At 38.1% G+C, this 14,923-nt stretch overlaps 1 protein-coding gene across 1 annotated transcript; it reads left to right on the top strand.

The window, feature by feature from the left end:
- The first annotated feature begins 11,187 nt into the window (after positions 1–11,187).
- Positions 11,188–14,661, top strand: LOC107760225 (protein EIN4-like). Its single transcript, XM_075225589.1, is given in 3 exon segments — positions 11,188–11,400; positions 11,403–13,061; positions 13,860–14,661. Coding segments are annotated over 3 exon segments (2,280 nt in total). The 5' UTR covers positions 11,188–11,322; the 3' UTR covers positions 14,403–14,661.
- Positions 14,662–14,923: the final 262 nt, after the last annotated feature.

Raw genomic sequence — 14,923 nt, 5'->3', positions numbered from 1 at the left:
AACATCCCAAAAGAAAAAAAAGATTTATTCAACTGTACAGGGGAAAAAGGTGCCCGAGGTCGGGCCTTAAACAAGTTCAGGCCCAAGTCTTATCCGAAAAAAACTATCTCGTTGGGACTCCTAAGCGTCCAAATTCCTTACGGATTTTTTCCTTGTGGTTTTGATTATCAGCAGGTCTGATTATTGGGGAGCACATGAGATGTCATAGGCCTGGGCAAGAATCATTTGGGCCGTAGGAATTACAGCAGCCCAGTTTAATCAACTATTGTATGAATGTAACTAATCGGCAAATTTAATATTTATACTTGCGTCAATTTAGAAATCCTGATTTTTGCATTTGACCTTGACATCATTTTAACCCATAGACTTTAACACAAGTTCAATTATCATTTCCAGCACATAACTCTTCACTGTTTGCTTGTTCCTATCAGATATGAAGCTACACATTTACCCTTAGCTTTTGATTTAACATTCTCACGTAGCAATTAGAACTTAGGATCTTAAACCCCCTCACATTACCACTACTAGATATGAAACCCCTACAATCATAAGAAATAATTACACTACTTCGACATTCCACAGTCCACTGGATTATAATTTGCCATGTTTTTAGGCTGATTTATGACACACAGAAATCTGCTAAAAACTAACAGGCACTATTAATCCAATAAGGAGTCAATTACTACTAGTACCCCACTAAAACACATAAGTATCTCTAAATACACAAACACAACAATTAATAGTTCAAACGAGCAAACTCATGTTCAACAATCCATCAGTCAATACAGTCCAGAGTTTACACAAATTATAAATGTTCAAATCGTCTAAGTCCCTATCACTACCACTGTGCATTTAATTGACTACTAAACGAGCTGAAATTAGATTAACAGAAGCCTTATGCCATTTCTTCAAATATCAACTATACATTGGCCTGATTCAGTCTTTCATACATCAATGGAAACTGTAGAAAAATACCTGGAATTACAAGGAGATAGAAGAAAGAACAGGGTCAGCAGCAGTTTTGACAGCTAACAGGAACAACTCAGCAAATCTCAACAACAATAACCAGCAAATAACCCCAGAATTAGCTCGGATAGACCAGTTTAGACTTGAAAATACCCAGCAAGCACTTGAAAATGTCAACTGACCACTACTCGTACCAAAACTAGTTTAATTGGACCCAAGGCTACTTGAAATGAAACTATGAACTTCAACCACCAGTGATTCAACTCAACAACCAACAAGTTATGGAAAACAACTAGCAAAGTTCACAATTTCTCAATGGAACAGTATTTCTCAATAGAACAGTACCTCCCTCTCAACTGAAAATGACTTAAAGCACTGAAGAAAACAAACTCTAAAAACTGATTAAACTTTCAAGAACTAATCCTCAACTCTCAAAACTTACTTTCTTTTGTCAAGCTCAAAACTGATTTTTAAAGCTCTCCAAAGAACTCCCTTAGATTGATTAAAGAAGCCCCCTTTCAGTTTTCTTCTCTTTTTTTGGTCCCCTTTTCAATTTCCAGCCTCAACACCCTTTTATACAAGTCTGCCCTTCCTTTCAAACTTACTGTCCGACCCCCTTTTTCAACTAAATCTGAATTTTCCACTAAAATCCCACTAAGGAAAGCTTTTCCTTATTTTCAGACCTCATTCCCTTTTGTTCCCCTTAAGTGTATTAATTAATAACTTGACAGCCATGCTGTCCTATTACCCTCCATTCTACTTTCAAATTAAAGCCCCCCTGAGTTTCTACCTTAAGCTCTCGATTGATTTGTAACTCAATGAATTAAAAATGTAAATGGAGTCAGGTAGCGGAATCAAACTAACAATGAACCTCTGAAGCTGAGAATACACAAGGATCAGAAAAATGAAACAACTAACATCAAATAACTCGAAGAGAACAGCTAAACTACAAACATGAACGAACTAATCGACGAAACTATTTAAACGATTAAACAGTTCACAACATATGCTAATCAACCAAATGCCAAACGTTTGTTCTTGATAAACAAATATGGTCGAATAAACAAAACAACAAAACAGAGGATTGGTCGAGTTTCAGAATGACCAGAGAAAAGAAGAAAAGACGGGGAGAGATTGACAATAGAATAAACAAAATTAGAAAGACTCACCGGCTAGGCTCGAACTGGGAATCGACATTCTGAGTCAACACAACATAATGCCAAACGTTTGTTCTTGTTGGAGAACAAATGGGTGTCATTATTTTGTGCTGAAACAGAATCGAACAAACCAAAAGATCCAAACGAACGACCCCTTGTGTGCTGGTCCCAATTTAGGGTTCTGAGGCTCGAACTTAAACTTGATATTCGACGCGTTTTGGTCCGATTCAAAGGACATCCATGATAAGTACGGTATGAAGGAGTCACGAGGGTTATATGGTGTTGATTTGGGGTCGATTAGACGTTCCGGACAGATTTTTCGATCTAATATTCGAAGGGCTCGGGGATTATTTGAAGAAAAACGAGTGTGGATTCGAAGAGGGGATGGCATGGTGGTTCAGGGGTGTATTTTGGTCGGGACCGGAGAATGGGCCGCCGGGTTTTGGTGGAAGATTTTCAGGGCGGCTAGCTAGGGTTTTTGGGGTCGTCTGGTTCGTTGAGAGAGAGACGAAGGGGTGGGAGGTTATTTTTGGTAAATGAAATTGGGGTAAGGGTTTGGGGGTAACTGAAATTAGGGGATTGAATCCTGGTCGTTGATCTAATTATCTTAGAAGTCCAGGGTCAATTAACGACCAAACGGTGTCATTATGTAATGGAGCAGATTGGGTCAGGGGAGGGACGGGTATGGGCCGGTTATAGGACTGGGTAAGGGTATTTTTTGGCTTAGGCCTGGGGAAAAACTAGCCTGGTTTGGGTTGTAAGGATTTGGGCTTGGCCAAATTGGCCCAACTGAATCTTCCTCTTCTTATTTACTTTAATTATTATTTTTTCAATTTTTCTTTTCAACAATAAAGCTACAAATCCTAATTAAATTATAAAATCGACAACTGTCTTAAAATATTGACTCTTAAAAATAACCACCACACGAAATTAAACATCAAAATAAAATTACACCATTCGGACATTAAATGCTAAAAATGCAGAGCATATACTTTTTTTGTGATTTTTCTATTTTTTGTACGACAAACTTGCTTAATTAAATCCTAAATCATAAAATTAAATCCTAATTTGCAAAAATTAAATCCTAAATACACATAATTTACAAATAACACAAAAACCATTTTATTTTGAATTTTTTGGGAGTAGTTCTCATAGGGCGAAAAGCACGTGCTCACAGGGAGCGGGTACTTATTTTTTATCGTCACCTTATTCAGCTGCCTATAATCAATATACATTCGTAAGGAACCATCTTTCTTTCTCACAAACAAAACAGGTGCTCCCCACGATGACGTATTAGGTTTGATAAAGCCTTTTTCAAGTAAGTCTTTTAATTGTTCTTTCAACTCTTTTAGCTCTCTGGGGGCCATTCTATAGGGATGAATAGATATTGGGTGAGCATCTAGTAGTAGGTTAATAAAAAACTCAATTTCTCGCTCTGGCGAGAGACCCGGAAGCTCATCGGGAAAAACATTTTGAAACTCATTCACCACAGGGATGGACTGAATGGTTGGTGACTCCACTTTCACATCCTGAACCCGAACTAAGTGATAAATACAGTCCTTTCTGATCATCTTCCTTGCCTTGAGATAGGAAATGAATCTTCCTCTCAGCGATGCTGTATTACCTTTCCACTCCAAAACAGGCTCCCCCAGAAATTGAAATCGGACTATCTTTGATCTACAATCAACGGTGGCATGACAAGAAGCCAACCAATCCATACCCATTATAACATCAAATTCTACCATATCTAACTCGATTAAGTCTGCTATGGTAGTTCGACCATGAACTACTATTATACAACCCCTATATACTTGCTTAGCTATCAGCGAGTCCCCAACAGGTGTAGATACCTCAAAAGGTTTAACCAATTTAGGTTTTATTCCAAACTTACCGTCAACTAATGGAGTAACGTATGATAAGGTGGAACCTGGTTCAATCAGTGCATAAACATCATATGAGGAGACTGATAATATACCTGTAAAAACATCAGGCGATGACTCCTGGTCCTGTCGTCCTGGCTGCTAGATGCTCCGCCTCTGCCTCTACCACGACTCATTGGTGCTTGGGGACCTTGCCTAGGAGGGCGTACTGATGATGATGAACCAGTTGTAGATCCCGACGGCTAAGCTATGCTTGCATCATCTCTCATCGGACAATCCCTCATAACATGGCCCGAATAACCACAAGTATAACAAACACCTAACCCCATACGACACTACCCGGTATGCTGCTTACCACATTGAGTACATCGTGGCAAGGGTGGCCTCATCTGATTTGACTCACCCCTATACTGAGAACCTGAGGTCTTGAAATTTTGAACAGACCCTGAATATGTAGAACGATCAAATCTCTTACCGCCAAATTGAGGGGGCGCACTAGCTAAGTGTTGGGATGGATACCTCGAGCATTGTTGCCTCTGACAACCTCGAAACTCACCAGAAGGACCCGAAGACCTTGTTCTCTTATTTTGGGCCCTATTATGCTCATGATCAGCCCTCTGTTTCTATTTACGCTCCTCTACACTCTGAGCGTATGCCTGAATACGAGAAATATCCATGTCTGGCTGAAGTGAGACCGACATACAATCGTTAAGCAAGTGAGGCTCTAACCCCATCACAAATCGGTGCACCCGATCCTCCATCTTAGATATAATAGTGGGAGCATACCTAGCCAATGAATCAAACTGAAGGCTATACTTCCAAACACTCATGTTACTCTACCGAAGGGTCAAAAACCTATCAACTCTGGCCCATCTAAGCTCTAGTGGCAGATAATGATGAAGAAAAACTTCTGTAAACTCCTACCATACCGCTGGAGGGGCATCCTCACATCTGGACAATTCCCAAGACTCATACCAATTAACTGTAACATCTCGAAGTCTATAGGAAGCTAGCTTCAAGTTACTCAGTTGCAGTGGCCTTCATTACCCATAACGTCCTCTGCACTCTATCAATAAATACTTGAGGGTCCTTATTCAGATCTGCCCCAATGAATACCGGAGGGTCTAAATTAATAAAGTCACGAACTCTCGCACTGACGTACATATCTGCATGACCAATACCTACTTCCTAATGTCGAGCCTGTGCGGCTACTAATCGGGTCAATAACTGAATATCATCTCTCATCTCCTGACCCACCGCATTCGGTTGAGGTGTTGAATGTACAGGGGCGGGTGCTGGTGCCCCTCAGAGCTCTTCTGGAAAAGGCGGGGTATGTGAAGTCTGAGATGGAACATTACCATGAAACTCTCCCCGAGCCCTGGTAACTTATGTCGCTCGACTAGCAGTCTCAAAAGCCACGGACTTTCCCTTTTGGGCGGCCGTACTCTTTGGAGGCATCGCTGAAAATATAACATATCTTTAGGAACATGAATTCTTGTATCGCACGATCTGAGATAAAAGGAGAGGATAACATCCTATATGTCCTGTAGACTCCTGTTTATAAGTGTGGTGCACAACACACCTATAAATAAGACTCTACTAGACATGGTCTATAGACAACCCTAGGGCAAAACTGCTCTGATACCACTTTTGTCACGACCCAAACCGATGGGTCGCGACGGGTGCCTAAGTCCTACCTGTCAAACACCCCTAAGCATGCGTCTAAGATATGGACCTGAATAATATCTAGTGCATTACGAAAATAACATACATAAAGGAAACCTGTCATCAAGGCATATGTACGTATACATGCAGAATACAGTGGGTGAGCCGGCAAGGCTGCTATAGACAATTATACATCCAAAACTAAAAGCCGACAAGGCCACATACAACCCAACTAGACATACTGTCCACAAACCTCTAACAGAAATATAACTGTACAAAGATGGGACTGAGCCACGTCATACCCATATACATATATATATAAACGTATCGTACCAAAATCAAAAGTAGCTCCGGATCAAATGGAGCACGCCAACTCTCGCTGATCAAGGATCCTAAGAAGGGGGACCGTCAGCTTGCCTACCTGCACCTGCGAGCATGAAATACAGGCCCCGTGAAATAGGGCGTCAGTACGAAAAATGTACCGAGTATGTAAGGCATGAAAATTTGTACGTAAAAGACATAGATAAAACATGGAATAAAGAAACACATCTTTAAATCTGAATGACTTTGTAAATTCTGAAACATTTATAATGTCATGCACATGTGTATAAATATCGTGCCATACATAGGTATGGGTGTACATAATATCATCAAGCCACTGAGGGCATCCCATCATATCGTCGCGGCCACTGTGGGCAACATCATCAACATATACCAACTGATCATGTGGTGGTGCGTATATAACGCCGTAACCTTTTCCCATATCCCATATACATATATTTACATATATATGTGTATATAACGCCATTTGGTCATGGGTCAATGCACATGTATAAATGGTGAAATGCATGAAAAATACGTAATAAATCTCAATATTTCTTCCGGATAAACTTTTTCAACTGTATATTATTCTGAGACTCATGAACAGAAGATAATAATAATTCTCATGGGGAATCAAAAATATAGACATCCCTGGTATTTCTATGAATAGAGGAATGTATGGAAACCGTGCGTTTGCTCGTTTATTCTATATAATTCGGACCGTGCCAAAAGAAAGAAGGGATGACCTTAACATACCTGTTCCTTGAATTATTTGAATGAAGTGAAGCTTCTGCTTCTGTAAAATATGTTGAAACGAGAGAATGAAGCTTCTCCTTCTGAATTTGAACGAAATTTGCTTGGAAAGAAGACTTCTAATTAACGTTTTCCTTAGCTTCTAACCTTTCAATTTAAGAATGAAATCCTTCTTGTTTTCTTTCTAAAAATGAGTAACGTCACTTTTTGTGTCCTTTGAATTATAAGACTTGTACATGTATCTTGCTTTTGGATAATTATCATTTCCTAGGTTGCCACATAGGTTATTTAATTGCTTCGTCACTTTATGTGGTAAGCTAGTGTTGCCACATGTCTTTGGAGTATAATTAATTAAGTTTTATCCATTTATTAATTAATCGGGTTATGACCTGTTACCCGGTAATTAATTAATTACCCGCATAATTTAAAAATTGCCACAAATTACTTAAAATTCTTCTTATTTTTAATATACTTTATACATTATACTACCGTGATCATATGGTACCTTGCATGGTACTAGTTCATAATTATCGGGTATTATCGCTCGACCCATATTTTATTTCAAATTGGCCACTTTCAACGAAACTCGTTTTCTTTAATTCGTGTACCCCTTTATCCTTCATAACACTTATTTATCGCTTGTTATAAATAGTGTAAGTACGTTAACGTCAAGATGATCTCATCCCCGAGTTTATGTCAATTAACTGAAGACGAAGCTTTTAACGTACGAAAATGCGAAATCTAACAAAGAAGAATTGATGAACCAAACCAGAGTTGCTATAACAACAAGGACCTCGAGCTCGACTTTCTTGAGGGCCTCGAGGTCAGTTAAGAGCAATGAAGTATGAATAATAAAGTAAAAACAATAAAGCTGAAGAATACTTGTTGAGCACGTTAAGCAAGAAAAACAGAGAAGAATATTCTATTGTAGTGAAAATGTATGATATTACAAATGATTGGGGTCCCTTTATATAGGAGCAGAAAACCCCAATATAGTACATTCTTAATTGAGGTAAAGAATTCTATTGGTACAGGTGTATAACAACCTAGTATGGACTTGTACCATTTCGTACAAATCCTATCCTTTAATTTATGCCCTGATCCACGTGTCCTTGAGAATTCCCGCTCTTTTTTGAGTGCCCTCGAGAATGGACTGCCCTCGGTGTAGGCCGTGTCAGGCCTTCGATCTGTTTCCTCGAGGTGTGTGTCCTTCAACCGGGTCCATCCCCTACTTTGAGTCGCCCGGACTCGGACTCATAGCCCAATTTAAGACTTCAAAATTGGGCTCTTTGACCATATACATATATATATATATGCAATTTAATTTTAAAATTTTCATATTACTTTATATAATTCACAAATATATATATTACTCCCTCTGTCTTATTTTATATGGCACATATTTCTTTTCAAGTTGATACTGAAATAAAATTATAGTTTTTTATATTTAAAAATAATTTAACATTGAACTTCTTATTATATCTTAATATAATCATATGATCATCTGATTGTTTAAGATTAAAAAAATTCTTTAATTTCTAAACTTTATATCCAGTCAAACATAACAATATAAAATGAGACAGAAAGAAGTATTGTATAACTTTTTTGAAGAATATATATATGTGTGTGATTAGCTCTCCCTGAAAAGGAGTGTCAAACCAAAATACCCAACAAGCATTAGCTCTCCCTGAAAAGGAGGTGATCCAGTCGCACCTTCCAGTATGACTACCTTGTTACGACTTCACTCCAGTCACTAGCCCTGCCTTCGGCATCCCCCTCCTTGCGGTTAAGGTAACGACTTCGGGCATGGCCAGCTCCCATAGTGTGACAGGCGGTGTGTACAAGGCCCGGGAACGAATTCACCGCCGTATGGCTGACCGGCGATTACTAGCGATTCTGGCTTCATGCAGGCGAGTTGCAGCCTGCAATCCGAACTGAGGACGGGTTTTGGGGGTTAGCTCACCCTCGCAGGATCGCAACCCTTTGTCCCGGCCATTGTAGCACGTGTGTCGCCCAGGGCATAAGGGGCATGATGACAAATTCATTCTTTTTCTAATCAATCAAGGGGAACATTTATAATTCTTAATTCCATAAGGTTGAATAAAAATTCGATTGTCCATTTGATATAATTGTTATGCTTAGTGTGTGTCTTGTTGGTTTTTTAGGGTTAGGATTAAAAAAGACCAGCCCACATAGTATGAACTAAAAACTATAGAACTAATAACCAACCCATCACTTTGCATTATCTGGATCTAAAGAACCAGTCAAGATATGATATATAGGTCATATCTTTGTAGCAACTAAAATCTTTTTGCATAAACACAAAAGGAAATCTGATTCTAAGTTGTAAAGCAAAATAGACAAAAAAGATGTGGATAAATGGAAAGATGAGAGAAAGAGAGAAAAAGAATACCAATGATATAAAATTTCAATATGTAAGGTCTATGAGTAATCTCAAAAGGCAGTGTAATAAAGCATCAATACGCATTCATACCATAATAAAATGAATCTTCTTATAGAAATAGAACAAAAAATCAAGAGCTTCGAGCCAATAAAGACTGAGAAGATTGACTCAAGAACTAATTTCATTTTAAGCTCCATTGTAGAATTCGAACCTAACCATTAAGTAAGAAGTGATGGGAACGACGGAACTTGTTAATGCAAAAGATTTTATTGAAAAAGGAATCTTAATGATTCACTGGTCGGGATGGCGGAACGAATCAGAGATTAATTCATGTATTCGGAGATCTGAGAAGTCACGAGTTAACTCTACAAATGAAATAGGGATTGAAAGAGTCAATATTCGCCCGCAAAAACTTTTTTTATTGCAAAATTTAGGACAATACAATAAAGGACAAAATAAGGATTTGGTATAATAATACAATTTTTTTTATATTTCTATTTATAAAGCTAAAAAGTTTAGTTATCTATTCAAACAAGATATACAAATTACTAATAGATTGAATGAAATCTCAAAGAATCCCACGTTCAAGGTATTACTCAGTAAATACATATATATCTTAACTTAAGATTGACTATTTTAGCTTAATTCAAATTAAATTTTTTGGAATCCTTTTATTCGCGAGGATCGGGATGAGAAGAAACTCTCACGTCCGGTTCTGTGGTAGAGATGGAATTCAGAAACAATCATTAACTATAACCCCAAAAGAACCAGATTCTGTAAACAACATAGAGGAAGAATGAAGGGAATATCTCATCGAGGTAATCATATTTCTTTCGGTAAATATGCTCTTCAGGCACTTGAACCTGCTTGGATTACATCTAGACAAATAGAAGCAGGTCGACGAGCAATGACACAAAATGCACGTCGTGGTGGAAAAATATGGGTACGTATATTTCCAGACAAACCAGTTACACTAAGACCCGCAGAAACACGTATGGGTTCAGGAAAAGGATCCCCTAAATATTGGGTAGCTGTTGTTAAACCGGGTCGCTATTTCTGGCTATATTTTTGTAAAAAAAAATTGTTATATATATATATATATATATATATATATATATATATATATTGACTATTAAATTTGCACCCTCTATTAGAATTTAGAAAGGACAAGAAATTCAATTAAATGCTAGAACAATTTGACTTAAAAATATTGAATATATCTCTTTGTATTCGGTCATCAGACAGTTGGAAATACAGCTTACGTCTAGGTGAGCAACATTCAAGTCCCATAGCCGATAAATTGAACTTTTTAAATACAGCAAAGCAAAGCAGTTTTGAACCTTGTTTTAGGAACATTGTTTTTATGGAAAGTGACGTACTTTCAGAGAAGCAAGAATGTCTAGGTTCTCTTCATGTCTAAAACCTATATATGTGGGCCCCAACCCAAAATAAAAAGACCAAACCAAAAATCTTTGGATATTTTCTTTGCCCTTTTAATTTTCTATATTCTTGGTTCTGTTTATTGATAATTAGTATAAAGATTTTTGTTTTAGAGGAGGGGTTGCATATATAGCACTGAAGCTCACCTGAAAGTGGTTTTTCTTGCAATATTTTTTTTGTTAATCATCATTTGGATTTTGGGTTTCTCTATTGTTGTGTGAAGATTAAAGCTTTATGCTCTTTTAGTAGTTTTTAATCTTTTCTTTTTCATAATTTCTTGTTTTTGGAGTGCAAAAAATAAAAGAAAACAAAAATTGAGGAACTTGGTAGATTTTTGTTCCAAGATTACCCTTTTTATCATCAACTAGAATTTGGGTTTCTTTATTTTGGGTAAAGATTAAAGCTTTATGCGCTTTTATTAGTTTTTCAATTTTTTCCTTCACAATTTCTTGTTTTTGGAGTGCAAAGAAGAAAATTAAATTGGGGAAAGGAATAATCTTGGATTGAAAATTTTGAGGCTTTGCTCAAAAGGGTATGCTAAATCTTGAGGAATATAGGTATGTTAAATCTAGGAATGTTAAAGATTATTTTTTGTTACTTTTTATTGGAGTTGTGAGCCAATGAGATCTCATTGGTTGTTTGCCTTTCATGTTGATTGAGTTGAGATATTCAGAAATTCAAGATTTTCCCAATTTAATGGTTTGAAAGGAGTCTTTTTAAGGTTAGAATATTAATTATGTTAAGGTGGTTGTTTCTTGGATTATTGATTTCTTTGGTCATTATCTTTGTTAAAGCTAATGATACTGAATCTCCAATTGTAATTGTGATGAAGAAGGTATGTGGAGCATACATAACATTATTGAGTGCCAAAAAGTGAGTGATTTCTTGATTGCAGTTGCTTATTTTTCTATCCCTCTTGAGTTGCTTTACTTTATTAGTTGCTCCAATATTCCATTCAAATGGGTTCTTGTCCAATTCATTGCATTCATTGTTCTCTGTGGTTTGACTCATTTGCTCAATGGATTGACTTATACTAATGCTCATCCTTCCTTCCAATTGATAATGTCATTAACAGTTGCCAAAATCCTAACTGCCCTTGTTTCTTGTGCAACTGCAATTACCCTTTTGACTTTGTTCCCTTTACTCCTTAAGATAAAAGTTAGAGAACTGTTTTTGACACAAAATGTTTTGGAGCTTGATCAAGAGGTTGGGTTGATGAAGAAGCAGAAAGAAGTATGTATGCAAGTCCGTATGTTGACGCGAGAAATTAGGAAGTCAATTGATAAACATAATATATTGTACACTACTCTAGTTGAGCTTTCAAAGACCTTGAATCTGCAAAACTGTGCAGTTTGGATGCCAGATGAAAATAGGTCAATGATGAACTTGACACACGGGTTAAGCCCCGGTTCTGCTGTAGAATACCATCGTTCACTTCCTATCGATGATCCGGATGTGTTGGAGATAACAAAGGACAAAGGGGTAAGGATTTTGAGGCAAGATTCAGTTCTTGCAGCTGCAAGCAGTGGAGGGCCTGGTGAGCCGTGTACTGTTGCAGCAATTCGGATGCCATTGCTTCGTGCTTCGGATTTCAAAGGGGGAACGCCGGTGTTGGTTGACACTCGTTACGCCATTTTGGTTTTGGTTCTTCCAAGTGGGGATTTTGATTGGAGCAGTAATGAGATGGAGATAGTGGAAGTAGTTGCTGATCAGGTGGCGGTGGCACTGTCTCATGCCACGGTTCTTGAAGAGTCTCAATTAATGAGGGAGAAACTAGAGATTAGGAATGGTTTGCTGCAGCAGGCTAAGGAGAATGCTGTGAAGGCAACACAGGCAAGGAATTCATTTCAAAAGGTAATGAACAATGGGATGAGACAGCCAATGCACTCAGTTTTGGGTTTGCTTTCCATACTTCAAGACGAGAACTTTACAAGCTCTAACCAGAGGATTATTATTGACACAATGATGAGAACAAGCACCGTTCTGTCAACTTTAACAAATGATGCAATGGATATATCCGAGAAAGATGAAGGAAGAATCCCAGTAGAAATGATGCCCTTTCAGCTGCATTCACTGATCAGAGAGGCTTCTTGTCTTGTTAAATGCCTGTGTATTTATAAGGGCTTTGGCTTTTCTACGGATTTTCCCAATTCTTTGCCTAATCTGGTGATGGGCGATGAAAAGAGAACGTTTCAGGTGTTACTTCATATGGTGGGGCATCTATTAAATATCAGCTTTGGAAGCGGCTCCGTTGTATTCAGGGTTGGAACTGAGGATGGGAATGATAAGATTTGGGGAGCAAGAAGACATAGCATAGTTGATGAATACGTTACCATAAAATTTGAAACTAAAATTAATCTTGAAAGTTCTCAAAGAAATAGCTCAATGTCAAGTATTCACTTTGGTGGAAGGAGGTATAACAGCAAAGAGTTAAAGGAGGGCTTGAGTTTCCGCATGTGCAAAAAGCTTGTTCAGGTGAGCATACTATGGTGCTTTGTTTTTGATTTCTTCTTTCTTTGCTAAAAGTACCTTAGGTGATTATGCTCACGACTTCCTGATTATGTTATTAATGATGTTTTGGATTTGAGAAGGGGAGCGTTGGCGTAACTGGTAAAGTTGATATCACGTGACCAGGAGGTCACGAGTTCGAGCCGTAGAAATAGTCTCTTGCAGAAATGCAGGGTAAGGCTGCATACAATAGACCCTTGTGGTCCGGCCCTTCCCCGAACACGCGCATAGCAGGAGCTTAGTGCACCGGGCTGTCTTTTTTAAAAAAAATGTTTTGGATATGAGCTGGCATCTCCGGTGTGTTTATATTCGTTGAATTCAACCATGTGTAGGGAATACGGAGTTATTCTGATTTGCTTGCTATGTTTGTTACTGGTCGATATAAGTGTGTGTAAAATTAATAAAATGTGGATTATATCATAGCAAAATTTAATTCTAAATTGTTTAACAAATTAGATGTAAAAAGTGCATGCAACTGCAGTGATTATATACGTAGAAGTGTCAAACATTTGGAACATCCCAAAATGGCAAGTGTGTAAACTAAAACGGTAGTGGTAAGAGTGTATCTTGTGATGAGTAGGTTAGCGCACGTCGCAGATTCAAACCTTGCCACCAACAAAAACATGAAAAATTCTTGCCCTTGTTTTCTTTAATCATGTGGAAGCTACTACTAGGATGATAATTCTTTGTTCTTTTGCTTTCAGTGGCTACATCTTCTATTTTCTTATGCTGACCTGCTGTATTTTCCGCGCATAAAACTTGCAGATGATGCAGGGAAACGTATATATGTCCTCAAATTCCGAGGGTCGTGCACAAGGGATGACTCTTATTCTCAGATTTCTAAAACAGTCATCATTTAGAAAACACATGTTTGATCTTGGAAATCCTTTGGAGCAAGCAATTTCCAGCTCAATGTTCAAAGGCCTTCAAGTTCTACTTGCTGATGACGATGACGTAAATAGAATGGTAACCAAAAAGCTGCTCGAAAAACTGGGTTGCCAAGTAATTGCTGTGTCAACTGGTTTTCAGTGCCTAAGTGCAATGGGCCATTCAAAAACTTCTATACAAGTTGTCATTTTGGATCTTCACATGCCGGAAATGGATGGATTTGAAGTGGCGATTAGGGTGCGCAAGTTCCACAGCCATGGTTGGCCGTTGATCATAGCCTTATCTGCTACTTCAGAGGAACTAGTTTGGGACAGATGCCTACAGGTCGGAATCAACGGTCTCATAAGAAAACCTGTTCTCTTGCAAGGAATGGCCGAGGAACTTCAGAGAGTCCTACAAAGGGCTGGTGAAGGCTTTTGATGTAATACTAATGGCGAAAACAAACTTGGAGTTCTCGAAATAGTCACGAGCCTGAATTCAAACCACCTTCACTCAGTAGCAGAGCCAGGAATTCTAACCAAGGATATTCAAAAAAAAATGCAGGAATGTCACACCAAGGATTCAACCCTGCAACTTAAAAGCAATTTTTGGACCGCCTTTGCCATTACACTAGAAACTTCTCTTATGTCTAGAGGATTCAAAAATACAAATATATGCACAAAAAAATTATTTTTCCCTATTTGCACAGTATAGTTTTCCAACGACTTCATTACATGTAGCTCCGCCAGTGCCTTTACTGGACCATTGTAGAGATAACATCACAGCTTTGGCAGATAAATCAGCTTCTTGCTAACCTTGTAGTATGTGCAGTTTACATCATACAACATTACAACTTATATATCAGTTTGCCATTCAATTATTGGCTCACAGCACAGTGAAATACTATTTGTCCCTTATTTGCTAGGAAATCTTCTGGTCTCACAATCCATATATGCGTGAGT

Source organism: Nicotiana tabacum, chromosome 11 (genome assembly GCF_000715075.1).
Source record: "Nicotiana tabacum cultivar K326 chromosome 11, ASM71507v2, whole genome shotgun sequence".
Lineage (NCBI taxonomy): Eukaryota > Viridiplantae > Streptophyta > Magnoliopsida > Solanales > Solanaceae > Nicotiana > Nicotiana tabacum.
The sequence above is the reverse complement of the archived record's forward strand: the minus strand, read 5'-3'. Positions and strand labels throughout refer to the sequence as shown.